At 56.0% G+C, this 26,034-nt stretch overlaps 4 protein-coding genes across 18 annotated transcripts in view; 1 reads left to right on the top strand and 3 right to left on the bottom strand.

Annotated features, from left to right (window-relative positions):
• Positions 1-1,074: 1,074 nt before the first annotated feature.
• TBCB (tubulin folding cofactor B) lies at positions 1,075-12,082 on the bottom strand. 2 transcript variants are annotated; one of them, XM_054462312.2, is made up of 6 exons: positions 11,357-12,082; positions 10,849-10,992; positions 6,224-6,320; positions 5,302-5,493; positions 1,497-1,569; positions 1,075-1,352 (listed from the first exon to the last, which is right to left on the bottom strand). In XM_054462312.2, exons 1-6 carry the CDS (start codon positions 11,468-11,470, stop codon positions 1,238-1,240), a joined length of 735 nt encoding a protein of 244 aa, XP_054318287.1. In that variant the 5' UTR covers positions 11,471-12,082; the 3' UTR covers positions 1,075-1,237. The 2 variants fall into 2 exon arrangements, 1 of the variants encoding a protein (XP_054318287.1); XR_008495650.2 differs by lacking the exons at positions 1,075-1,352; positions 1,497-1,569 and adding an exon at positions 3,637-3,746 and having other exon boundaries at positions 4,845-5,493; positions 11,357-11,491.
• POLR2I (RNA polymerase II subunit I) lies at positions 11,662-13,324 on the top strand. The gene is made up of 6 exons (XM_054462316.2): positions 11,662-12,233; positions 12,318-12,372; positions 12,619-12,692; positions 12,780-12,854; positions 12,965-13,016; positions 13,216-13,324. The coding sequence occupies exons 1-6, from the start codon at positions 12,175-12,177 to the stop codon at positions 13,276-13,278; spliced, it is 378 nt and encodes a 125-aa protein (XP_054318291.1). The 5' UTR covers positions 11,662-12,174; the 3' UTR covers positions 13,279-13,324.
• OVOL3 (ovo like zinc finger 3) lies at positions 13,310-16,289 on the bottom strand. 3 transcript variants are annotated; one of them, XM_054462314.1, is made up of 4 exons: positions 15,916-16,289; positions 15,777-15,841; positions 14,069-14,273; positions 13,310-13,580 (listed from the first exon to the last, which is right to left on the bottom strand). In XM_054462314.1, exons 1-4 carry the CDS (start codon positions 16,007-16,009, stop codon positions 13,372-13,374), a joined length of 573 nt encoding a protein of 190 aa, XP_054318289.1. In that variant the 5' UTR covers positions 16,010-16,289; the 3' UTR covers positions 13,310-13,371. The 3 variants fall into 3 exon arrangements, with proteins under 3 accessions (XP_054318289.1, XP_054318290.1, XP_054318288.1); XM_054462315.1 differs by having other exon boundaries at positions 13,310-13,607; positions 14,069-14,238; XM_054462313.1 differs by having other exon boundaries at positions 13,310-13,607; positions 14,069-14,238; positions 15,777-16,289.
• Positions 16,290-22,014: 5,725 nt separating this feature from the next.
• The window catches only part of WDR62 (WD repeat domain 62), a 49,192-nt gene continuing 45,172 nt past the window's right edge, over positions 22,015-26,034 (bottom strand). For 4 of the 12 annotated variants that reach the window (XM_054462297.2, XM_054462298.2, XM_054462305.2 and 1 more), the window contains 9 exons: positions 25,793-25,896; positions 25,346-25,456; positions 24,971-25,108; positions 24,268-24,382; positions 24,045-24,171; positions 23,912-23,963; positions 23,138-23,776; positions 22,444-22,601; positions 22,015-22,351 (listed from right to left, as the gene is read on the bottom strand). In XM_054462297.2, the coding sequence (XP_054318272.1) occupies positions 22,091-22,351; positions 22,444-22,601; positions 23,138-23,776; positions 23,912-23,963; positions 24,045-24,171; positions 24,268-24,382; positions 24,971-25,108; positions 25,346-25,456; positions 25,793-25,896 (1,705 nt within the window). In that variant the 3' untranslated portion in view covers positions 22,015-22,090. The remainder of the gene's footprint in view (positions 22,352-22,443; positions 22,602-23,137; positions 23,777-23,911; positions 23,964-24,044; positions 24,172-24,267; positions 24,383-24,970; positions 25,109-25,345; positions 25,457-25,792; positions 25,897-26,034) is intronic. The other 8 variants (XM_054462301.2, XM_054462302.2, XM_054462306.2 and 5 more) reach the window with 3 other exon arrangements.

The raw sequence follows: 26,034 nt of genomic DNA, 5'->3' as shown, positions 1-26,034 counted from the left end.
TTTGAGACAGGGTCTTGCTCTGTCATCCAGGCTGGAATGCAGTGGTGCCATAACTCACTGTAGCCTGATTCTCCCACCTCAGCCTCCCAAGTAGCTGGGGCTACAGGCATGCACCACCATACCTGACTCATTTTTTGTATTTTTGTAGAGATGAAGTTTTACCATGTTGTCCAGGCTGATCTCAAACTCCTGGGTTTAAGCAACCTGCCAGCTCGGCCTCCCAAAGTGCTGGGATTACAGGCATGAGCCACTGTGCCTGGCTGAGTTGTACATCATTTTTTTTTTTTTTTTGAGACGGAGTCTCGCTCTGTTGCCCAGGCTGGATTACAGTGGCGTGATCTCGGCTCACTGCAAGCTCTGCCTCCCGGGTTCACACCATTCTCCTGCCTCAGCCTCGAGTAGCTGGGACTACAGGTGCCCGCCATCATGCCCGGCTAATTTTTTTTTTTTGTATTTTTAGTAGAGAGGGGGTTTCACATTAGCCAGGATGGTCTCGATCTCCTGACCTCATGATCCGCCTGCCTCGGCCTCCCCAAGTGCTGGGATTACAGGCGTGAGCCACCGCATCTAGCCAGAGTTGTACATCTTTTTTTGTTTTGAGACAGTCTCGCTCTGTCACCCAGGCTGGAGTGCAGTGGCATGATCTCGGCTCACTGCAAGCTCTGCCTCCCGGGTTCTCGCCATTCTCCTGCCTCAGCCTCCCCAGCAGCTGGGACTACAGGCGCCCACCACCATGCCCGGCTAATTTTTTTGTATTTTTAGTAGAGACAGGGTTTCACTGTGTTAGCCAGGATGGTCTCGATCTCCTGACCTCGTGATCCACCCGCCCTGGCCTCCCAAAGTGCTGGGATTACAGGCGTGAGCCACCGCGCCCGGCTGGCTGTACATCATTTTTAAAGGCAAAGAATATCCCCTCCCTTCCCTTCCCCTTCTTCCTGGTAGCTACAGCAGATAAGGTGGGAATGATGAGAAGATGGGGGAACAGCAAGATATAAGGAGACGGAGGCTGGACCCTGATACAGAAGGGCCACTATTTACCCAGTGGGTCCCCAAATCATCAAGTCCTCTAAATACTTTCTGGGTTTCTAGTTAATTTAATGCATGAGTCTCAAAAATCAATGACAAAGGAAAAAATGAATAAAATTAAACTGGGGTCAAGAGAAAAGGGCCATGGGCACACACAGGAGGGGCAGTCAGTGGCTGAGTTAGGAGCTGAAGCAGGGGAATTCCTTAGGTGTCATATCTCGTCCAACCCGTAGTCCTCCTCCGGGAAGTCCCCCACCGTCACGACTGCTGGCTTGACAAAGGCGCCATACTTGGCCTGGCATTCGAAGTAGCGTTTCCCATTCACACTGCAGGACAGGATGGGGGTGGGTGTGGTCAGAGGACCCTCACATGGCTCCACTCCAGATGCTGGCATGGGCAGCTCAGCAAGCAGCACGCATGGACTTACACACAAACGCACACACAGACACCTGAATGGGAATTCTTGGTACCTGCCATCATTTTTCCCCAGTGGCTCATCATAGCGGACACCAATCCAGTAGCCAGGCTTGAAATCTGTGAGACCTGCCAACAGAAGAGAAATCCCTGTGAAGCTTCTGGACATAGAAGAAATCCCCACGAAATTTCAGGATCACCCTGGATCCATGCCTGCCCATTGAGTAGAAGCCTGTCTTTGTGAAAACCATTTCTTGCTACCTCTATTGCTACCACTAGGACCACCTCCATCTCCTGCCCGGACTAATATGGTAGCTACTTCACTGGTGTCCCTGCTCCCAACCCTGTCCCCCATTCACTGGGTGAAGACACCAGCCAGTGAGGGCTTTGTAAAAACCTAAGGGGGATGGCACTGCTGCCCTGCCAGAGAGAGAGGCTTCAGAATAAATCCAACCTGCTGACAGCTTGATCTTGAACTTTCTGCCTCCATTACTGTGAGAAATAACTTTAAGTCACTCAGTGAGTGGTACTTTGTTAGCAAACTAATACACAACTCAGCGACAAAAGACAGCATCCCAATGAAAAACTGAGCAGAGGAATATACAAGGAACTCAAAGAACTCAACACCCATCCTGCAAAAAATAAAATCCCATTACAAAGTGGGCAACAGGAAGTTGAGGCTACGGTGAGCCACGATCATGGCCAAAGGACATGAACACACACTTCTCAAAAGATGACATACTGGCCGGGCATGGTGGCTCACTTTAGGAGTAATCCCAGCACTTTAGGAGGCCGAGGAGGGTGGATCACGAGGTCAGGAGATCGAGACCACCCTGGCTAACACAGTGAAACCCCGTCTCTACTAAAAATACAAAAAATTAGCCGGGTGTGGTGGCAGGTGCCTGTAGTCCCAGCTACTCGGGAGGCTGAGGCAGGAGAACCGTTTGAACCCGGGAGGCAGAGGTTGCAACGGGCGAGCTGAGATCATGCCACTGTATTCCAGCCTGGGCACAAAGTTAGACTACGTCTCAAAAGAAAAACAAAACAAAACAAAACCCCAACATACTGCTGGGCGCGGTGGCTCATGTTTGTAATCCTAGCACTTTGGGAGATCCACCAGCTCAGGTGGATCACTTGAGGCCAGGAGTTTGAGACCAGCCTGGCCAACATGGCAAAACCCTGTCTCTACTAAAAATACAGAAATCAGCCAGGTGTGGTGGCGCTCGCCTATAATCCCAGCTACTCGGGAGGCTGAGGCATGAGACTTGCTTGAACCAGGGAGGCAGAGGTTGCAGTGAGCTGAGAGCACCACTGCACTCCAGCCTGGGTGACAGAGTGAGACTGTGTGTCAAAAAACAAAAAACAAAAGGCAAAGGATCTGAACAGACATTCTTCCAAAGAAGATACACGAATGGCCATGAAAACATGCTCAACATCATTAGCCACCAAAGAAGCGCAAATCAAAACCATAATGATGTTCCACTTCACACCCAGTGGATGACTGTAAGCAAAAGACAGACTAAAGTGCTGGTGAGGATGAGGACAAAATGAGACCCTTGTGCACTGCTGGTGGGAATGAAAAATGCTGCAGCGGCTGTGGGAAGCAGTGTGGCAGGTCCTCAAAAGGTCAAGCACAGTGTTACCATGTGGCCAGGGATTCCATTCCTAGGCACAGAGAAATGAAAACAAATGTCCACATAAAAATGTATTTTTTATTTTTTGAGATAGAGTCTTGCATGGTCACCCAGGCTGGAGTGCAGTGGCATGATCTTGGCTCCCTGCAACCTCCGCCTCCCAGGTCAAGCAATTCTCCTGCCTCAGCCTTCCGGGTAGCTGGGATCACAGGCACCCGCCACCACGCCCAGTTAATTTTTGTACTTTTAGTAGAGATGGGGTTTCACCATGTTGGCCAGGCTGGTCTCAAAACTCCTGATCTCAGGTGATCTGCCCACCTTGGCCTCCCAAAGTGCTGGAATTACAGGCATGAGCCACCGTGCCCAGCCACACGGAAATTTATAAAAGAATGTTCAGCCCGAGCATGGTGGCTCACGCCTGTAATCCCAGCACTTTGGGAGGCTGAAGCAGGACGATCACTTGAGCGGGAGGAGTTTGAGACCAGCCTGGGCCACATGGCGAAATCCTGTCTCTACAAAAAAACCACAAAACTTTAGCCGGGGGTGGTGATGAGTACCTGTATTCCCAGCTACTCAGGAGGCCGAGGTGGGAGGATGGCTTGAGCCCAAGAGGTTAAGGCTGAAGTGGCCGAGATTGTGCCAATGCATTCCAGCCTGGGCGATAGCCAGATGCTGTCTCAAATTAGAAAAAAAAGAAGAAGAAGAAGAAGGTTCATAGCAGCATTATTCGTAATAGCCAAAAAGTGGAAATGACCCTAATGTCCACTAACTGGTGACTGGATACAATGTGGTCTATGTGCTCAATGCAGGACTATTTGACAACAGTGTGGCACTGACACAGGCGCGCCACGGCTGAAACTTGAAAGCATTCTGCTCAGTGGAAGCCGCCAGTCACAAAGGCCACAGACTGCATGATCCTATTCCTATGAAACATCCAGAATCGGCAAATTAGAGACAGAACGTAAATTAGTGGCTGCAGACGACTGGGGGATGGGTACACACAGGCATAAAGACGGAAATACCAGACAGTGGGGACGCCAGAAGCGGGAGGGTGGTGAGGGTTGAAAAATTATCTATTGGGTACGATGTTTACAATTTGGGTCATGGGTACACTAGAAGCCCTGTCCCCACCCACTAGCAGGCAACACACCCACGTAACAATACACACATGTACCCCCTGAATCTTTTTTTTTTTTTTTGAGACAGGGTCTCCCTCTGTCACCCAGGCTGCAGTGCAGTGATGCGATCGTAGCTCACTGCAGCCTCAACTCCCGGGCTCAAGCTATCCTCCCACCTCAGCCTCCTAAGTAGCTGGGGCACCTATAGATGCTCACCACCACAGCTGACTAAAGTCTCGTGGGATTTTCTTTTTGTAGAGACAGGGTCTCATTATGTTGCCCAGGCTGGTCTCAAATTCCCGGGTTCAAGTGATCCTCCTGTCTCAACCTCCCAAAGTGCTGGGATTACAGGTGTGAGCCACTGCACCCAGCCTTTTTTTTGAGACTGGGTTTTTCTCTGCTGCCCAGGCTGGGGTGTAATGACACAATCATAGCTCACTGTAACCTCCAACTCCCGGGCTCAAGCAAGCCTCCCACCTTGTTCTCCCAAAGTGCTGAGATTACAGGCGTGAGCCATCATGCCTAGCCTGTTCTTTTTAAAAAAATCCACACTGCTCTCCACTGTGACGCCGCCCTGCCCATGCCCCTGACTACACTTCTCCCCTCTCCTCCCGCTCCCCTTCCCCAGGTGGACCTCCTACGCTCTGCTCACCTGCGCCCGCTACTCCTTCTGGCGATAACTCTTCCTCCCTTTTCACCTTGCTGCTGCCTCCTTTCCTTCAGATGCTCCCAGCCTTCAGGTGCTTCCTCTGGGCTCACACAGCCCCCCCGTGTTCCCTCACTCCTGCCCTGGTCACGCCGCCCGTTTCCCCACTGCGACTGGCACTGTGCTCCACGCTTCGAAGCGCACAGTCCACGTGACTCTGGCCTCTGCTTCCTCCCTCGCTGGACAGATCACTCCGCCTGTGCCTCCCACTTCCCTCCACAAATACTCTGGGCCATCAGTGTCGGCCGATGGTTCCGCCACCTCCAAGGACTGAGATCGTTTCGAGTACCCCCCACCCCGCGCCCCAAGGCAGAGCGTGATCTCCGAGGCTCCACTGCGCCCATAACGTTTCCTCCCGGCCTTGGAGCCCTAGAGCCCGGGACGGGGCCCGCGGGCCACGCACCTACATACATGACGGTGCCCCGGCGAGGGCATTGTCCCGCCGCCCGCACCTCACAGCGGCTGCCCACGGGGATGGAGCTGGCCTGGGCCTTCTCCTCGGCGAGGCGCTGGGCGGCCTCGGCCTCCTGCTGAGCCCGCTCCTCCTCGTTGTACCGGCCGAGCTTGCTGCGCTTCAGGAAAGAGCGGACCGTGTCTGTGGGCAGAGGGGGCTGGGGTCAGTTGGGGTGTCGGCTGGGCCTAACAGGATGACGCTCCACCCACGAGGGGCCCACGTTCACGGAGGAACTCTCTCTTCCAGGTGACAAAGGGCTGTCACCCAAGCCCCAGGTCTCCCATCACAGCCTTAGCCTCTCCTAGGACTCCTAGGCCCCCCACTCCCCCACAATCAGAAATGGAAGGGGTGCCGCCTGCACCCCTCACCACAGGACCCATGGTCTCAGACCCGTGGTCTCTCACCCCTTCAGCGCACATCTGCCTTCATCATCCGCCTTCCTCCTCCGCCTTCCTCCGGCCCTGAGGCCCACGGTCTCCCCCACACTCTGATCCGTCCCAGGTGCCCTCACTGACCGCCACCCTGTCCACTCGCATTCCATCTGTCCTGCCCTTCACACCCCGTCCGACCGCCCCATGCCCCCATCTGACTCTAACAACACCCACACCTACCCCTCAACTCCCTCCACTTTCCCAGCCCTCCCCCCACCACGTCTGACTGCCCACACCCCGACATCTCCCGGCCCTCATTCCCACCCCAGGCCCCCGTCTGTCCCCACTCCCAGCCTCACCCCTATATCCTCCCAAGCTCTCGGCGCCCCCTGCCTACACCACTGGCCTCCCTGCAGGGGCCCTGTCTACCCTGCCCGCCCTCACACCTGCACATACTCCCTCTGGCCGCCACGCGCCCCTCGACGCCCACCTGCCCATACCTTGCCTCTGGTCGTAGGCTTCTTGTGAGATCGTGTACTTCTCCACTTGGGACACGTCCTCATACTCACCAAGGCGGGCGCCGCTGTGGTCAATGACCTGTGTGAGGGGAGGGGCTCCGTGGGGATCAGGGTCTGGCCAGGGAGGCCTGGGTGCTGGGTGCAGGGACTTCAGTGTCTCCCATGTGGGAAAAACGTATCTCCCTCCCTCGCCTGTACTGCAGCCTTCTCTCCTCTCCTGAGCCCGGCGGAAGGGAGAAGTAGCTACGTACACTGGCCACCTCCCCTTCCTCACCCCCATCCAAGCTCCCAGAGGCTGCCTCTGTCCCCAGAAGTTCCCCGCTTGCTGGCATCAACATCACCAAGGGCCCCAAAGTCACAGAGTCCAACTGTCAGAGCTCAGGCCTTGCCCACAGCCCTGTGCACGGCGCATCTCCTCACTGGGCCTCTGGGACTCTCCCAAGCTGGCCCCAACCTCAGGCCCCAGAGCATCTCTTCCTGTTCTGCCCCCAGTATTCATTCATTCATTGGTTTCTGAGCTCCCAGGGGCCCAGCTGGGCCTCATGCTGGGGACTCAGTGTAAACACAGACACGCTCTGCCCTCAGGCTGTGCTCATTGTGCAGGGAGAAGGCCAACCACAAACAAAGGAACAGGTACCTATGAAACACCGGAGAATGGCTATGGAGAAAAACACGACAGGGAAGAGGCTTAAGGAGCATGGGAGGGCAGGCTTCCCAAAAGAGGGGATGTTTGAGCCAAGGCCGGAAGGATGAGCAAGAATGGCAGGTGCAGACGGCCAGAGGTAGAAATGTCCTTCACGCTCTGGGGTGGGTGGCATGGGTGGGGTGGAGTGAGCCAGAGGGAGAGTGGAAGACACAAGGGACTGCTGGAGACTTTGGGTTTTCTTTTGTTTTTTTTTGACGGAGTCTCGCTCTGTTGCCCAGGCTGGAGTGTGGTGGTGTGATCTCAGCTCACTGAAACCTCTGCCTCCCCCTAAGTTCAAGTGATTCTCCTGCCTCAGCCTCCCGGGCAGCTGAAACTACAGGCAGGCACCACCGCACCCGGCTAATTTTTGTATTTTTAAGTAGAGACGACGTTTCGCCATGCTGGTCAGGCTGGTCTAGAACTCCTGACCTCAAGTGATCTTCCCGCCTCAGCCTCCCAGTGTGCTGGATGGGATTACAGGCATGAGCCACCGCACCCGGCCTAGACTTTGGTTTTTATCTGGAGCGAAGTGCCACCAGGGCAGGGCTCTGAGCTAGGAGGGCCCTGGGCTGACTCAGGTGGTCCCAGGCTCCCTTTGGCTGAGATGGGGAGTGGGGAGGCCAGGGCGGAAGCTGCCGGGATGGCAAGGTTGGGGGAAGGATGGAGGCCGGACCAGGGTCAGGGAAGTTTTTGCAGGTGGAGCCGAGAGGATTTGAGAGAGTGGATGTGGGGGTGAGGGAGACAGCGGGCCCAAGGAACACCCTGAGGTGTTTGGCCTAAGCCACTGGGCTAACATGGCAAAATAGGAATGGCCTTTATCTCCGGATCAAGCGTCACTGAGAATTTCTCTTATGTTGAGAATTTTCACAAATTTGAAGTTCTGTTATTTTAAACAATGAATATGGGTGATATTTATAAAGAGAAAAAGAATTTTAGAAAACGTAAAAATTCCCCAGTGGCTCCACTCTGGAACACCTTCCTTGAGTGGCCTGGGAGGTCTGTGTGTACTGGAACCAGCCAGTATGAAACCTGCTCAAAGATGCCACTGCCTATGAGGTGCCTATGAACACCCGCACCCCTCAGCTTCAGCTGCCCAGGGTGGCCCAAAGGCTCAGTCCTGTGCACCCAGCAGAGGCCTGACCCACAGCTCCAGGCCTTGTCCCCTCATCAGGACTCTCACAGCAGCCCCTCCTGGTCTCCCTACTCTTCCTGTCCTCCACCATCTGTTCCCCACACACAGCCAGAGGGGGCCTGTGAACACCTGAGCCAGGTCAGGGTCCTCCCCAGCTTCCACACTGTTTGGCCACAGAAGTGGCCTGTCTTAATCCCCACCGTGCTCCCTCCCACCTCAGAGTGTTTGCTGGGCTGTGCCCCACTCCTAGGGCACTCCTTCCCCATCTTCAGTTAACTTTTTTTTTTTTTTTTAAAGATAGGATCTCGCTCTATCATCCAAACTGGAGTGCAGTGGTGTGATCTCGGCTCACTGCAACTTCCAGCCCCTGGGTTCAAGTGATCCTCCTGCCTCAGCCTCCTGAATAGCTAGGATTACAGGCATCTGCCACCACGCCCAGCTAATTTCTGTATTTTTAGTAGAGACAGGGTTTCACCGTCTCGAACTCCTGACCTTAAGTGATCTGCCCACCTCAGCCTCCCAAGGCGCTGGGATTACAGGCGTGAACCACCATGCCCGACCAATTCTTTTTATTCTTCTTGTCTCTGCTCCAGCAGCACCACCTCCCAGACGTCACTGATGCATCAGGTACCCCAGGATAGGGTCTCCCAGCTTCATGATCTCCTACACAACCCTTGTCTCCCCTGACCCTTCACATTCAGTCCTCTGGCCATTTAGCCAACATCTGCCTCATACACTAGAACTTCTCAGATGCAGTCATAATGAAACCCCTGGCACAACACAGATGGGCAATGAACAGTTAATCAACGAGAGAAAAAAGAAGCAGTTCTGTCTAGAGTCATGCAGACTGGGGCCAAAATGCTACTGACAGTTCATCCTTAAGAAAGTAGATTCTGGGCTGGGTGCGGTGGCTCATGCCTGTAATCCCAGCACTTTGGGAGGCCAAGGTGGGTGGATTACCTGAGGTCAGGAGTTCGAGACCAGCCTGACTAACATGGTGAAACCCCGTCTCTACTAAAAATACAAAAATTACCCTGGTGTAGTGGCGGGCATCTGTAATCCCAGCTCCTCGGGAGGCTAAGGCAGGAGAATCGCTTGAAGCGGGGAGGCAGAGGTTGCAGTGAGCCGAGATCATGCCATTGCATGCCAGCCTGGGAGACAGAGCAAGACTCCGTCTCAAAAAAAAAATAAATAAATAAATAAATAAATAAACTCCACCCTGAAGCTAAGTTTTCTCTTCTGCAAAATGGGGATAATTACATTATCCTTGCAGTCTTACTTTATGGATTCAATTCATCATTCAACAATGATTCACAGGGCTGGGCACAGTGGCTCACGCCTGTAATTCCAGCACTTTGAGAGGCCGAGGTGGGCAGATCACTTGAGGTCAGGAGTTCAAGACCAGCCTGGCTGACATGGTGAAACCCCAACTCTACTTAAAATACAAAATTACAAATTAGCCAGGCGTGGTGGTGCACACCTGTAATCCCAGCTACTTGGGAGGCTGAGGTAGGAGAATAGCTTGAACCCAGAAGACAGAGGTTGCAGTGAGCTGAGATCACACCACTGCATTCCGGCCTGGGGAACAAGGGCAAAACTCTGTCTCGAACAAAACAAAACAAAACAAAAAACGATTCACAGACTATCCTCCCTGTCCCAGGCACTATTCCAAGTACTGGGGACACAGCAGTGAATTATAGTGATCAAAATTTCCGCCCTCAGGGCACTCGAATCCAGGGAGGCAAAGAGTAAATAAACCAGATGAGAGAAATCCAGAGTGCGTCAGAGGAGAAATACTGGTAAACACAAAAATCTAAAATAAAGCAAAGAAGGGGAAAGGAATGAGGTAAACATTAACACTGAGGCCGGTGAAGGCTTCACTAGAATACTGACACTTTAAATTAAGACAGGAAAGAAGGGTGAGGCATGCAGGCATATAACAAAAGAACCATTCAGGCCCAGGATCCAGAGGCCGAGCTCACCTGGGCTGTGCAAGGAGCAATGTGGCTGCTACAGACTGAGTGAGGTGGGGAGGGAATAAGGACAGAAAGGGGCTGGGCTTGGTGGCTCACGCCTGTAATCCCAGCACTTTGGCAGGCCAAGGTGAGCTGATCACTTGAGGTCAGGAGTTCCAGACCAGCCTGGCCAACATGGGGAAAGCCCGTCTCTACTAAAAATTCAAAAATTAGCTGGGTGGGCGCCTGTAATCCCAGCTACTCGGGAGGCTGGGGCACAAGGATCACTTGAACCCAGGAGGTGAAGGTTGCAGTGAGCCCAGATAGTGCCACTGCACTCCACTCCAGATTGGGTGACAGAGTGAGACTCTGTCTCAAAAAAAGACAGAAAGGATGTGCTGAGCGGATGCACAAAGAAATCCTCCGTGTTCTGGCTTCTCCCAAGCTGTCCAGCCTGGTTGCTCACCGTGACCTACCTCACATTCTAGGCCTCCGTACACCCTGCTCCCTCCTTTCTACCTCTTTCTCTTAAGTCATCCTTTCGTCATCCCTCAGCTCAGACATCCCTTCCTCCAGCAAGCCCTCTCTGATTCTCCCAGGTGGAGTCAGGCACCTCTTCTTGGTAGCCCCAGTCCCCTGGGATTTCCTGATCCCAGCCCAGACCACTCTAGGCTGTCCCTGTCTAATGATGGGTCTGTCTCTCGTCAGGCTGCACTGGAGGCTCCACGAAGGCAGGACCTATCTTGGGTATGACTGAGGGCAAAGCCCAGCAAGTGTCTGTTGAACAACCAAATGAAAGGTGGGGCGGGGAGTGTCCCAGGTAGAGAGTCCTCACGTGGATGCGGCAGCCATCATCTACAGGGTAGGAGCCCAGCAGTGCATCCTCCTGATCCAGCTTGCTGTAGAATTTGTCGTCAACTCCATACAGCTCCAGTTCCATGCAGGAAGCAGGGCTGCCCACCAGCAACTCCAGTTTACACTGCGAGGAGGAGGCAGGGTGAGGAGAAGGAGGCCAGGGGCCCCGCCCCTTGCATCAATGACCATCGCCACGTCCCTGTTCCTCCAAAAGACCCCCCAGTCAGGACGCACGGGGCCGCAATCCAGCCCCTCGCTTCTTGCCCCCGCCCTCTGGACCGTCGGATTTTTCGCTTGACCCGGCCCTCGTCTCTGCACTCTCGAGTTCTCTCCGGACCCGCCCCGCCGCGACCCGATCCCCAGCCTCCGCAGCCTGGGATCACCTCCGGGCCCGCCCAGTCGCTCCCCGGCCCCTCCCAGCCTCCCCCTTCCGGGAACCCCCCAATTTCTTCTCCCCGCCCCTCCGGACCCCGCCCCCATGGCCACACCTTGAACTCAGCGATGGTGAGGCTGCGGCTGTATCGCTTCTCGGAGCGGAAGGTGTTGAGGGAGCTGCTGATGAAAACGGTCACCGTGGGTGCCGACACCCCCGTCACCTCCATCTTGCCGCGCCCTGCCGAGGCCTGCAGCGCGGTCCAGCCCCCTCACACCCGCTCTGCAGCCGCGGCCACCGCTGCCGCTGGGCTATCAGCCCCGCCTCCTGCTCCGTGCCTGACCAATCCGCGCTCTCCTGCCAGGAACGTCCGCCAATAGCCGCCGTCTCTTCCCCACCGCCAGGAAGAGGGCTCTCCTTACTCTTGGGCCAGCCCAGCCAATCCAGAGAGGCCTTCCATAGTTCACGGTTCTTCCAATAGCAGCCCGGGAAAGGACCAGAACAGGCGGCGAAGACTGAAGCCCGGAGGTAGGACTGGCAAGAAGAGCTCGCTCAGTCCGCGAAGGGTAAACTCGCGCATGCGCACTGGCCTTCAGCCAAGCCAAACGCCGTGGCTTCTGTCCTGGATGCCCAGTGTTTTGCGGCTTACGATGCGCATCGTTTTCCCGGCTCTGGCACCAGATCCATACTATTCTGTAAACTGAGGCGGCGATGCCCAAAAATTAGAAGCAATTGCTCTAAGATAGCAAAAGATTGAAGCAAGCCATGAAACCCCTGCGCGGAGAGAGCCGAGCCCAAGGCCGCGGGGAGCCAGCACTTGTGCGCAGCTCCGCCCTCTTTTGGCGAAGCACCTAGGCCTGGCCCCTCCCGCGACCTGTAGCGCGGCGGAGCAAGCGCAGGAGGCTGGGAGGGCTGCGCGGGCTGCGCGTCGCCATGGAGCCCGACGGGACCTACGAGCCGGGCTTCGTGGGTATTCGCTTCTGCCAAGAATGGTGAGGCGGAGGGAGCGGGTGATGTTAGAAGGCGGGCGAGGAATGGCTCCAGGACTGACCCCTGGCACCTCCCCCTCCCCACAGTAACAACATGCTGTACCCCAAAGAAGACAAGGAGAACCGCATTCTGCTCTACGCGGTGAGCGCCGGGGTCTTCCCCGGCAGGTCTACCTGTTCCCAGCGTGGCCCCGCCCTGCCCCCTGCCTCTGTGACTGGACTCCCTGTTCGCCCCCCGCTGCACCTCAAGTGATCCTGACTCTCATGTCCTGCCCATCCCCAAAGACAGTCCTGTCGTCATATCCTCCGGGATCACCCTGCCCTCTCCTCCCAGTCTTATCTGGAATCCTTCCGTGACCCGCTTTCCCCCACACTCGCCTTCTCGCAGTGCCGGAACTGTGATTACCAGCAGGAGGCCGACAACAGCTGCATCTATGTCAACAAGATCACTCACGAAGTGGAGTGAGTGGCAGGCCCTGAGCTGGGGGCGGGGGTGTTGGCTCTGGAGGCTGGGTCTGAGCGTAATTTTGCACCCCCGCGTCCCTGCAGCGAACTGACCCAGATTATCGCCGACGTGTCCCAGGACCCCACGTTGCCGCGGACCGAGGACCACCCGTGCCAAAAGTGAGCACTCAGCTGGTACTGGGGAGGTAAAGTGAGGCTCGTCTCCTCACTGGGCGAAGGGAGGAGGGAAGGGTGTCAAGCCTCCAGTGACCGAGCCCCCACCCTCTCAGGTGCGGCCACAAGGAGGCTGTGTTCTTCCAGTCACACAGTGCGCGGGCCGAGGTAGGTGGCACGAGGGCTTCCTAAGTATCTGGGGCTTGTTTGGTCCTTTCCGGGGGCGGGGATATCAATGTGGGTGACCCTGCGCTTCTTGGAACTCTGTGCCGGGCCCTTACCTATTGGTGAAGTTCTCTTGCCTGTTCTTTTGGGGTAAGGCGTTGCTGGGTCCAAACCCTTCCTAACCATGCATCATTTCTGCCAGGACGCCATGCGCCTGTACTACGTGTGCACGGCCCCACACTGCGGCCACCGCTGGACCGAGTGACCTCCCCTCTCCCCCGAGTGTAATAAACACCAGATTCCATGCGTGAGTTTTCTGTGTTTATTTGCCTCATGGGGAGGACGCTGGCACACCGTATCAGGCTGCGCGGTGCAGGGCGCGGTGCTGTGCGTAGGTGTCGGGCCGGGAGCTGGTGAAGCCGCAGTCCTCGCATACGTGCAGCTTCTCGCGGCGCTCACGGTAAGCGTAGCTGGCCGGCTGTCCATGCACTTTAGCAAGGTGAGCTTCCAGGGAGCAGCGCTGCGTAAACGCTTTCCCGCAAGCACTGCAGCGGAAGGGCCGGATCCCTGCACAGATGGGCGCAGAGGGGAAGGCTGGACAGAGAGGGCAATGGGCTCTGAACTAAAGCGCCCCCACCCTGCTTTCCAGTGTTGAGCATTTCTGGTACCTATTCCAAGCTCTTCAGACTCTTCCACCCATGACCCACCATCTGCTACCGTCACCCAGTGCAGACATGGGCCAGACACCTGTGTCTCCACCCTCCCTCACCAGGATGCTCCCTCCCCTGGGGGATGGAGAGGGAGGCCTTCCCTTGCCTTTCGATCTGGAGCCTGAATCGTATAACCGGCATCCGTCTGCACTCTGCATTCCTTGACAGGCCCCTATTTTGGTGCCACCTTACACCCACCCACTGGGGTCCGGGAGACATCATGTCTTGATTCCCCATACCCCACATACACAAACCCTGGACACTCCACAGCCTAGCACCTCTCTCCATTTCCTTCCATCCCCACCTGGGGCCCAGCAACTTTTCCCTGTCCCTGCCACTGCTCACCAGTGTGAGTCCTCATGTGGCGCTTGAGATCGAAGGCGTCATGAAAGCCCTTGCCACAACAGCGGCACAGGTGGCGGCGCACGGGGCTGTGGCACTTGAGGTGCCTTGTCAGCATGCGCTGCAGAGGGAAGGCCTTAGGGCAGAGCGGGCAGCCCAGCGTCCCTGGGCCCCTGGGAGCAGAGGTCAGGTTGCCCTGTGTGGGCTGCTGGAGGGATGCAGGAGTTATTAGCCCCTCTGGCTGGACCCCACCCACCCTTTGTTACTCTGCAAATGAGTATTTACAGAGTGCCCTGAGCTACCACGGAGGATTAGGAAGGCAGGTGGGAGACAGTGATTAGTGTGTGTGCCTGTCACTCTCCAGGGCCTTCCCTCACTATCCCATGGTCCTTACTTTCTCTATGCCAAGTCCTATCTTCTGATGTGACATACACCTTGTTTTTTTGTTTTTTTTTTAAAGACAGAGTCTTGCTCTGTCGCCCAGGCAGGAGTGAAGTGGTATGATGCCAGCTCACTGCAACCTTCGCCTCCCGGGTTCAAGCGATTCTGGTGCCTCAGCCTCCCCATGATTACACGATTATAGGCATGCACCACATGCCCAGTTAATTTTTTTATTTTTTGTAGAGATGGGGTTTCACAATGTTGGCCAGGCTGGTCTTGAATTTCTGACCTCAAGCAATCCACCCACCTTGGCCTCACAAACTGCTGGGATTACAGGCATGAGCCACTATGCCCGGTCTACTTTTCTAATTTTATTGTTTTTTTGAGGGGGGATGGAGTCTAGGTCTGTTTCCCAGGCTGGAGCGCAGTGGCGCAGTCTCGGCTCACTGCATCCTCTGCCCTGCCTCCTAGGTTCAACTGATTCTCCTGCCTCAGCCTCCTGAGGAGCTGGGATTACAGGCGTGTGCCACCATGCCTGGCTTTTCTTTCTTTTTTTTTTTTTTCCCCAGACAGAATCTCGCTCTGTCACCCAGGCTGGAGTTCAGTGGCGCAATCTCGGCTCACTGCAACTGCCGCCTCCCGGGTTCAAGTGATTCTCCTGCCTCAGCCTCCCAGATAGCTGGGATTACAGGCACATGCCACCATGTCTGGCTCATGTTTGTAATTTTAGTAGAGACAAGGTTTCAACATGTTGGCCAGGCTGGTCTCGAACTCATGACCTCAAGTGATTCACCCACCTTGGCCTCCCAAAGTGCTGGAATTACAGGCTAATTTTATTGTCTGTACATGCAGCCCCAACCAGAATATAAGCTCCATAAAATTGTGGATTTTTGTCTTATTCCCGCTGAATATAACGGCCCATGCCTAGAACAGTGCCTAGCTTTCATGAACATATTACATTCCAGCTGGCACTTTCCTTCCTCCAATGCATGCACAGCTGAAATAGCCCTTATCTCCCATCGCACTCCTGTTGCCTTGTCCCATGTTCTGACATAAAGCAGATCATCCACATGTAGGGATGAATCTTGTTCTCCCCCGCTGGAAGAGATCCCTGTGGCTGCTGGCCCTGGTGCCTGGGGTGGGACCTAACAGTAGAGAGCTCACTACTAGGAAAGGAGAGGCATTCCTAACAGAGAAGTAGGGGCGGACAGGTCCCGAGGCTGGAGGGTGTGTGCAGATAGGTCGGGGAAGCAAGGGACTGTCAGCTTCATTAAGGCTGAGAGCAGGCAGGAGCGAAACAGCTGGCTGTGCTGGCCAGTTACACACTCACCGCTGTCCATGGATCCCTGACACTGGACGACTGTTGTGCTGGTGGCCCCCCCAGGCTGCTGCAGTCTGAGGAGAAAAGCCAGATGGTGACAATTTGCATCTCTCCTGCCCCTTACCTCCAGGCACGGTGAGGGGCCCACCTGGGATATAGGCATCTCCCCGGAGCTGGTCAGGCAGATGGCCCCAGTTGGGGGGCTGTGGACGCCGACTCCTGACCAGGAAGGTGCGGGGCATGCCCTCCGGAAGGCTGTCCACACACGGGCTGCTTCCACCTGCTGTCAGACCTCAGCCCCAGGATGACTATCCCTGGTGGAAAGGGAGGGGAAGCCTCTGAGGAACCTCATTCTCTTCATGCAAATTTCCTGACTGGCCCTGGGAGTGGACTAAGCTGGCTCGTGTTACCCCTGCCTGGGGACCTGCCCATCTTCTCCCAGGTTTTGGAGGGAACCATCCAGCCTCCAGGGGTGGACAAGCACTAGGACCACCAAGCAGGGCCAGGCAAGGGGAGATGGGCCTGGGGAGCTTTTGAGGATAGGAAGAAGAAACAAGTCCCCGGGGGACTGTCTCCCAGGGGTTGAGGGTCTGTTTGCCAGGCAAATCAGTCACCAGGAGACATCCAGCAGCCTGCCTGGTTATTCAAATCACAGCAGCTGTCTGAGGACACTGAAGGGGCCCCCTGCTGTGATTGCCCTGCTCTGTAGGGTGCAGGGAGGACAGCAGATCTGGATAAGTCAGGGCAAAATGAGGATCCAGGCTGTGCATCCTCAGGCAGGACGCCCCACCTCTCTGATCTTCAGATTCCCAGGGCTAACATTTAGCCAGAAGCACTGTTCAGATGTAGCAGGCACTAAAATACTAGTTTGTTAATAATCTAGCCCCTAGTTACTGCCTGGGACAACACTCCCTCCCTCCCACAGTCTGGAAAGTAAAAGGGGGTCTCCTATTTTTTTTTTTAGACGGAGTTTCACTCTTGTCACCCAGGCTGGAGTGCAGTGGCACCATCTTGGCTTACTGGAACCTCCACCTCCCGGGTTCAAACGATTCTCCTGCCTCAGCCTCCTGAGTAGCTGGGACTACAGGCATGCACCACCACACCGGGCTAATTTTTGTATTTTTGGTAGAGATAGAGTTTCACCATGTTGGCCAGGCTAGTCTTGAACTCCTGACCTCAAGTGATCCGCCTGCCTTGGCCTCCCAAAGTGCTGGGATTACAGGCATGAGCCACCGCACCTGGCCCAAGGGGGGTCTCTTGACACAGCCAGGGGCTCCCAGGACCCTACCCCGGCACACTGGCCAAGCTCTGTTTTACACTTGATTCTTAGCCAGAAGAATCAAGCTCTGTTTTTTAAATTTAAATTTTTTTTTTGAGGCGGAGTTTTGCTTGTTGCCCAGGCTGGAGTGCAATGGCGTGATCTTGGCTCACTGTAGCCTTCGCCTCCTGGGTTCAAGTGAGTCTCCTGCCTCAGCCTTCCGAGTAGCTGAGATTACAGGGGCACACCACTGCACCCAGCTAATTTTTTGTATTTTTTGTAGAGATGGGGTTTCACCATGTTAGCCAGGCTGGTTTCAAACTCCTAACTGCAGGTGATCCGCCTGGCTCAGCCTCCCAAAGTGCTGGGATTACAGGCGTGAGCCACTGCGCCCAGCCTGTTTTTATTTTTTTTGGTTTTTTTGGTTTGTTTTGTTTTGAGACAGATTCTCACTCTGTCGCCCAGGCTGGAGTGCAGTGGTACGATCTCCACACACTGCAGTCTCCGCCTCCTGGGTTCAAGCGATTCTGCTGCCTCAGCCCCCCAAGTAGCTGGGACTACAGGTGCGCACCACCACGCCTGGCTAATTTTTGTATTTTTAGTAGAGATGGGGTTTCACCATGTTGGGCAGGCTGGTCTCAAACTCCTGACCTAGCTCCAGACCTAGCTTATTGAAAATGATCGCATAAGTCCATGAAGGAGGCACACCAGTGACAGCCCAGAATGACCAAAACAGTGAGAGGCAAGTGAGGCAGAGACCCAGCCATGATGGGGAAAAGAGGAGTACCTGGGGACCCGAACAGGCTCCTGATCCAGGCTACGGGTACAGGGATGGCTTCCTGGATAAGCCCTGAAAGACTTCAGATGAAAGGGGAGGGTGTTCTAGTCAGAGGGGGACATCTGTACAAGGCTTGCTGGTGAGAGGAGTATTTCTTCATTTCTTCACATTGCCCGAGAGTCAGTTGTGCCAGTTCATTTGGGGAAGCAAGGGTGGCAGTGCTGAGGGTCTGCTGGCCATGCATTGCCACTTGCTCTCTGGAGGACCCAGAGCAAGTCATTTCTCATTGGGCCTCGGTTTCTTCATCTGGAAAATGAGACTAAGGAATCTCCCTCTTCCCGGTTTGTACTGAAGATCCATGTAGCCCACATGGAGAGAATGCTTAGCATGGGGCCTGGCATGTGGCAGACATAGAAGCAGGGATTGGTTAGGAAGGTTTTTTTTTTTTTGAGACAGGGCCTTGCTTTGTCACCTAGGCTGGAGTGCAGTGGAGTGAACACAGCTCACTGTAGCCTCAAGCTCCTGGGCTCAAGTGATCCTCCCATATCAACCTCCCAAGTAGCTGGGACTACAGGCGTGCACCACCACACCTAGCTAATTTTAAATTTTTTTGTAGAGGTGGAGTCTTGCAATGTTGCCTAGGGCTGGTTTCAAACTCCTGAGCTCAAACCGTCTGCCTGCCTTGGCCTCCCAAAGTGTTGGGATTACAGGAATGAGCCACTGCATCCCACCGAGGAATCCCTCCTCTGGGCAAGCATCCAGGCCTCAGCTGGGTCATCTGCAAAATGGGGTTTCAGGTGGTGTCTCCATTTTGCAATTGTTGGCTTTCCTGCAGCCCTGACTGGGATGCCTGGCACGGGCCTGGTAGCTCAGGACCCAGGAGCTGTCCTGATGGTACTGCTATGGGGAGGCCAAGGGTAGATATGGGGGTAGAAGCAGGGAGAGAGTTGCAGTGAAAGATGAACTGTTTTCCTTCCAGGGACTCAGTTCTCCAGGAACCCTCTCAGTCTTGTTCTGCCCTGCTCCATGGCCTAGGAGGTTGACTGGAGGCGGGGTCACCTGGACTTCTATGCACTCTGGCTTCCAGTAGGATTTGGACAATGGGGTGCCCTGCAGGAGGGGAGTAAGGTCAGGGTGTTGATTCTCACTCCCTCCTGTGTGGGAGTCAGGGCCGCAGCTCCCTCAGCACTACCCTCTCCCTGGGATTTGCTCTTTTGGGTTCTTGTTCCTTCTCTTTGTGCCTTGTGGCCTGGGGGTGGTAACAGCTCCAAGGGTGCCAGTCCTGGGGTTCTGCACCAGCCCCGGTGGTTTCCCAGTCCCTGCTGCTCCTTTGCAAATGATCCCTTGGTTAAACTCTTTGGAATATCCCATCTAAGCATTCTGTCATCTTCCTGCTGGGACCCTGTCAGCTCACAAACCACATGCACACACGCTGCACCACCGGCAGTGGCTTCTTAACCAGGTGGTTTGTCCAAGGAGAAAGTATGGTCCTTCCATACTTTCCATACAGGACAGAGCCTGGCATTTGGAAGAGGGAAGTGGCAGACATGCTGGATCCTCTCTTGATTATCAGCCCACTTTCCTTTCTTGTTGAGAGAACCTCTTTGTTTGAGCTGCAACATGCCCAGGACAAGAGAGGTCGTCCAAGCACATCAAAACAATCTCCATTCCTGTTGCCTGGGACTCATCTGACCCCAGATGAGTCTCCCAGGGAGCCCCCTGGAGAGATCTGCATTTCTTTTCTGCTGCCCTAGAGGGCGCCCTGCTCTTTGCCTTTGCTCCTGGTTGGACCGGGCCACCCAGCAGGTGGGACCAGTTTAACTTGGGCCTCTGACCCTGATGTCATTGTGCACCTGGCTGCTTCCTCGCCTGCTGTCACCCTCTGTGAGCCCCCTGCACTCCACATCTAACCTTGGCCTCCCCATAGCAGTACTATCGGGGCAGCTCCTAGCTCCTGCGCTTCCAGGCCTGTGCCAGGCACTCCAGTCAGGGCTGCAGGAAAGTCAACGATTGCGAAATGGAGACACCACCTGAGGGTGTGCTGCTGGGTGCCACAGCAGCCGTGTTGCAACCATGAGGTCATAAGCTGGAGACTGAAGCTTGCTCACAGAGGATGACAGAGCAGGAGAGGAAGAGGCCAGGTGCATGATGATCATCAAGGGTAACCAACATCCCTCCATCTTGGGCCCTGAAAGCCAGGTGTTTACTCCTTGGAGCAAAAGACTTTACTATGATACAGGTCGGAAGGAAAGGTAATTCCATGAATGACAGAGGCCCAAGGTGGTCTCCTGGGTGTCTGAGGCTTGGGGGGCTGAACACCAAGCTTTGCTCAGGGATGTTGGGCAAGGTTTTGGGCAATGGTGGCTGAACTAGGCAGATGGGCCTAGGCCTAGGCAGGTGGTCCAAGTTCTGGACCACCTGGACTCCCTGAGGCAAGGAGTCGTGAGAAATAAGCAACACTGGACATCCCCCAAACATTAAGAGCAGAGATTTAGAAACAAACCCCAAAAACAAAAAACTGTTCTGGATATTCCTTGGACTTAAATGTCATGAAGCAACAAGGCCTTGCCTGGTGGGGCCCTGCTCCTCCTTGCACCTCATCTCCTGCCCTCCCCTTGCTCACTCCATTCCAGCCGTCCTGGCTTCGCTCCTCTTGCTTCCACACAGATCACGTGTGGCTGCCCCGGGCCTGTGCACTGGCTGTGCTGTCGGCCTGGACGTGTTCCTGAGATGTCCTCTATCAAGCTTTGGCCCAAATGTCACCTCGAAAGGCCTTCCCTGACCCTTCACCAGCAATGGATCTCCCCAACCTATCTAGAATTACACAGAGCTCTAATTCCTGCATCTGTTTGACTGTATAGAAGCTGAGTGGCCATGAGGGCAGGTAAGTTGCCTGATGTTCCTTCTGCTACAGTGTCCGGCACCTGGGTGGGAACTGGCAGGATTTTTTTTTTTTTGAGACTTGCTCTGTCACCCAGGCTGGAGTACAATGATGGCGTGATCTCAGCTCACTGAAACCTCTGCCTCCTGGGTTTGAGCGATTCTCCTGCCTCAACCTCCTGAGTAGCTGGGACTACAGGTGTGCACCACCACACCCCAGCCAAGAGTGGCTTTTTTAGCAGACACCCCATGTGGCCAGATGCATGTTGCCTGGGGTAGCTGGTACCAGTGCTGGGAGCTCATAGAATGTAGAACTTCTGAAGGGGAAGCAGTTGTTGGTCCCAGCTGCTGGTAGCCTGGGCCTGCTGCCAGGATCATACAGTGGGCAAGCCTGCCTGGGTTTCTTGTTTTATTTTGTTTTGTTTAAAGAGACGGGGTTTTGGCCAGGTGCGGTGGTTCATGCCTGTAATCCCAGCACTTTGGGAGGCCGAGGTGGGCGGATCTCCCAAGGTCAGGAGTTTGAGACCAGCCTGGCCAACATGGCAAAACCCCGTTTCTACTAAAAATATAAAAATCAGCTGAGTATGGTGGTGGGCGCCTGTAATCCCAGCTACTCAGGAGGCTGAAGCAGGAGAATCACTTGAACCCGGGAGGCGGAGGTTGCAGTGAGCCGAGATTGCACCACTGTACTCTAGCCTGGGTGACAGAGCAAGATTCCATCTCAAAAACAAAAATAAATAAATAAATAAAATAAAGAGATGGGGTTTCACCAAGTTGCCCAGGCTGGTCTCAAACTCCTGGCCTCAAGCAATCCTCCCACCTCAGCCTCCTGAGTAGCTGGGATTATAGGTGCAGGCCACCATACCCAGCTTGGGCAAGCCTGTTCATGGGTCCTCAGTTTCCCCTGTTGCGGATGGGGACACCACCACCGTGGACTTTGTGGGATCTAGTGTGGCCTTGGCCCAGAGGCCCTGAGCCATGATATGGCAAAGCGTGGACTGCTGGGCAAGGTAGGCACATGGTGATCACAGAAGCCCCAGTGAGTTCTCAGGCACTGGCAGGGGGCAGGTAAGAGGGGCTGGCTCCTCCCTGGGGCACAAATGGGCCCCACTGGGTAAGCACCTCACACTGGTCTGCGGCAGCTCTGTGGGCAGTGTGGGAGGACTGGCCCTGAGGTCATGGCTGCAGTTCCTGAACTTCTTGGGAGCGCTGGTCCCATGCTCTCCACTGACAGACACGAGTCCTCTTGGCATCACCTTCTACCCTCCCTCCCCACTTCCACTTGAAGAGGGCTTTGTGGATAGGCCCAAACAGACACCAGGAACCATTCCTCCAAGCTGTCAGTTTATTCGCTTAAAATACCTAAGTCCTCAGAAGCAGCAGAGCTGCGGTGGAGGGGCTGCGCCCTCAGTGCCCCCGTGCCTTCCTCCGCACGGCCTGCACCAGCAGCTCCGAGTAGTGTTCCAGCAGGGCCTGCAGGTCTGGGCTGGCCAGGGGGCACAGCGTCGGTGGGGACGGGGGTCCTGGGCTGGGGATGGCCTGGGCTGGGGCCACACTAGTCCCCACCAGGCATTCAGCCTCCAGCTGGCTGTGGATCCACAGGAAGGTGGAGACCAGCTCAGTCCGTGCCTGCTGCTGCCTGGTGTCCACCTGGCCACGGGAGACCAACTGCAAGGGATGCCAGCCTTGTCAGGGGCCACCAAGGCCGGGCGGTCTCGAGAGACCCCTCAACCCTTTCCCGACTCTGGGGCTTAGCTCACCACATGGTAAAGGTCGAGGGCTTCTTGGAAGGTGGTCTGCAGCCTGTGCAAGATGTTCCCCACCCTGCTCAGCTCAAGGGGGGATGGGGGCAGGGCTTCAGCCGGCACCCAGGGCTCACTCCAGCGGGCAGGGCTGCCCTGGAACAGACCGAGTGCACCTGGGGTAGAGAGGCGGGAATGAGCAAGATGAGCTGCATTCCATTGGTGTGAGCGGCCAGGGCGACTGGGTGGACTCCATGCTGTCCTTCTGTCTGGAACACTTCTCTGGGTCCCCAAGCCTCCCTCCCCTTCACTCCTACAGGTCTCTGTTCCAATGCAGCCTCCTCCCTGAAGCCTCTTCTTATCTTCTGGTTTGTAATCCTAACCCCTGTCCCCACCCTGCACTCCCTCGCCCTCCTCTGTCCCTCCTAAGCATGTGTCACTTCGTGATACATATGACGGGTTCCTTAAAGGTTTAGTCTGGGCATTGCCTGCACTGAAGCTGTCAGTTCTCTGTGTTGTTTACCACCATGTCCCATGTCCCAGGGTTTAGCACAAAGCCCAACATGTAATGCTCATTAAATATTTAAGTTAATGCACGAATGAATGAATGGCACAGTCCCTGTGGCCAGGTCAAGTATCCATCTTTGGAGCTGAGCCAACTAGCACACAGGATGAGCTTAGGGGACAGTCCTTGCTCCAGAGCTGTACTCACCAGAGGTGGGCTCCAGGAGGGAGGCAGTGCCGCCAGGGACGCCAGGCCCGGCCTCTGGAAGCTGGGGGTTACTGGGGTGGGCAGGAAGGCCAGGGGACTCAGGAGCTGGGAGACTTGGGCGAAAGGCAGAGCCATGGAGCCTCAGGGCGCTCTCTTCCACGGGGCTAGGGGCTGGGAAACTCACTGCCGGGACAGTGACGCCAGGCTGGGCATCCATGGGGGGCAGCAGGAGCCCATCACAGACACTTGACAGGGTCAGTCTCAGGTTGGCCCGGGCCTCGTGGTTGCCCCAGGAATGCAGGGCAGGCTCTTGGCCCTCGCTGCCCAAATTAGGTGTTGCCGCGGTGGTGATGGCCTGAAGCTCCTGGCCCAAGGAGGCCAGCTCCCCAACGGACGATGGCCTACGGAGGGGCTGAGCCAGCGTGGCCACGATAGGGCCCTTGCTGTCACCAAGGGAGATGCTGCGTGATATCCTGGCACGGGAGCTGGCAGTGGCCTCCATGTAGGAACAGGTGGAGGGGGCGTGGATACCCTGAGCCAGGCCTGGGGTGGGTGCAGATGTGGGCGTTGGGAGCTTCCTGTCTGTGGGCAGCACAGAGGAAGCAGGGACACAGGACGCCAGGCTCGTAAGGCAGGGAGCTGTAACGAAAGCAGATGGCACTGACTCCACCACACAGAACTGATGGCTAGGGCTCCCATGCCCCACAGCTAGGCTGGACATCCAGCCACTTGCCGAGAAACCCAGGGCTGTCCGTCTGGGACTGGGGCACTCACGTGGTGGGTGCCAGGTCTCCAGGGTCTCTTCAGCCTTCCCTGCAGCGAGGACCTGCAGGCACAGCTCTGAGGTGAGGACAAGGCCTCGGGGTTCCCAGCCCCGTGCCCTGACGGAGGTGGCCCCAATACTCACGTGGGTCCTGTCTGGGGAGGCGTAGCCAGTACCTGCTCTGGGCTGGCTTCCGCCTCGGTCCATGAGCTTGACCTCTGGAGACTTCACAAGGCGCTGGGTTGCCCGGGGAGGGAAGGTATGGGTGAACCTGTGGGGAGGAGAGCAGTGGGGATGATTCTCATTCAGCCTGCCCTGGGGCACTGTTGAGGAGCCGGAGGGTGGGCAGTGCTTGGCCAGCTTCTACCTGGATGCCTTCTGGAGGCTTGAGAGGAACTGCGTGGAGATGCTCAGGCGTGGGTTGAAGAAGTAGTCTTCAGCTTCAGAGGCCTCCACGTCTCCCAGAGCTGCGGGGAAGAGCTCTAGGGGAAGATCCCGAGGGGACCCTCATAACCCTTCCCGCCGAGCAGCCCTGGCCCCAGGCCGGCCCACAGCCCAGCGGGGCAATCCCCAGAAACCCTTATGTACAGACACAGGGTACGAGCAGGGGCAGTGGGCAAGGAGGCATCGTGAGGCTCAAGTCAAGAGTGAAGCAGTGGGCTGGGCACAGTGGCTCACGCCTGTAATCTCAGCACTTTGGGAGGCCAAGGCGGGCAGATCACCTGAGGCCAGGAGTTTGAGACCAGTCTGGCCAACATGGCGAAACCTCGTCTCTACTAAAAATACAAAAAATTAGCAGGGCGTGGTGGTGGATGCCTATAATCCCAGCTACTCAGGAGGCTGAGGCAGGAGAATTGCTTGAACCAGGGAGTCGGAGGTTGCAGTAAGCCAAGACTGGGCCACTGCACTCCTGCCTGGCAACAGAGCGAGACTCCGTCTCAAAAAAAAAACGAAGCAGGTGCTCTCCACTCACCCTCCTGGCCCTGCTGGGGAGCCAACTCCAGGGACGCCAATGCTGTGCCCAGGCTGCACAGACGGCCTCAGCAGGTGTGGGTGAGGCAGGGCCCTACCTCTGCAGGGGGACTCAGTCAGTGTCTCAAAGTGGTGGCGGAGGAACTTCTCCTGCTCCGGAGTCTGGGGTAGGGAGCTGCTGGGGACGCTGGGTCCCTCTGGCAGGGACAGCTCATCTTCTGTGGGACCTGCACATCCTGACAGGGAAGGAGGGGAGGGACAAGAGGAGCCAACACCATGAGTCACAGCAGACGCCACCTGAAATGGAGAAAGTGGGCCCCACCCATCCCTGCCCTGTTGCCCGCAGGCTGAGAAGCAGGGATCCCCGTCTTCCAGGCTCAGTGGGCTCCAAGTGCAGGGCCTGTGCTTAGACATTGACTGGCTCTAAGCCAGGCCCGAGCAGCGAGTCCCCTGCGTGTCTGGCCCCTGCTTACCTGGGAAATGGGGCAGCGACGTGGCAAATCGAGGGGCGGGGTCAGGAGGCGGAGCTGGGGAGTGGATGGCTGTGAAGCTGCACTCCAGGTCGGCCTCTGACTCCCCCGAGTCTGAAGGACAGAGTCGGGGTCAGGAGCCCACAGCCTGACCATTCTGGTGATCCAGGGCCAGGGCTACCCTTCCCTGGGCTCAGTTTCCCCATCTTGAGGAGGGATGGTAAGAGCACCTGCCCCCCATTTTATGAATAAGGGAAGTTCCACATCAAGGAGGTGGCAGAGCTGGGCTCTCAGCTGTAGGCAGCTGGGCCCAGAATCCTCAGGCAGCAGCAGGGACCACATGTGTCTTCCTCGAGCTTCAGTACTGGGTCAAAGTCACCATCGGTGCCCAGAAAGGGGCCTGGCTGAACGCACAGACTGTCACAGGGTCCCTGCCTGCCCTGCACTCACCCTCAGGCGGGCTCTGGTCCTTTGGGCTGTCGGAGGACACCCTGAGGTAGGAGTCACCCTGCTGGTCTCCAGGCCCGGCCTCCACCTCCTTCCCGCAATACTGGCTGCAGTGCCAGTGGGGGCAGAGAGGGAACAAGGACTTCAGCTGGAGACTCAACAGCCAGCCCCACCCGGAGCCTCTAGGCACCTGTACCCACTGCTCCTGCAGGAGCACTGCCACAGCCTCCCCGCCTCCTCCAAAT

The sequence above is a fragment of the Pongo pygmaeus genome, chromosome 20, assembly GCF_028885625.2.
Source record: "Pongo pygmaeus isolate AG05252 chromosome 20, NHGRI_mPonPyg2-v2.0_pri, whole genome shotgun sequence".
In the NCBI taxonomy this organism is placed as follows: domain Eukaryota; kingdom Metazoa; phylum Chordata; class Mammalia; order Primates; family Hominidae; genus Pongo; species Pongo pygmaeus.
The sequence above is the reverse complement of the archived record's forward strand: the minus strand, read 5'-3'. Positions and strand labels throughout refer to the sequence as shown.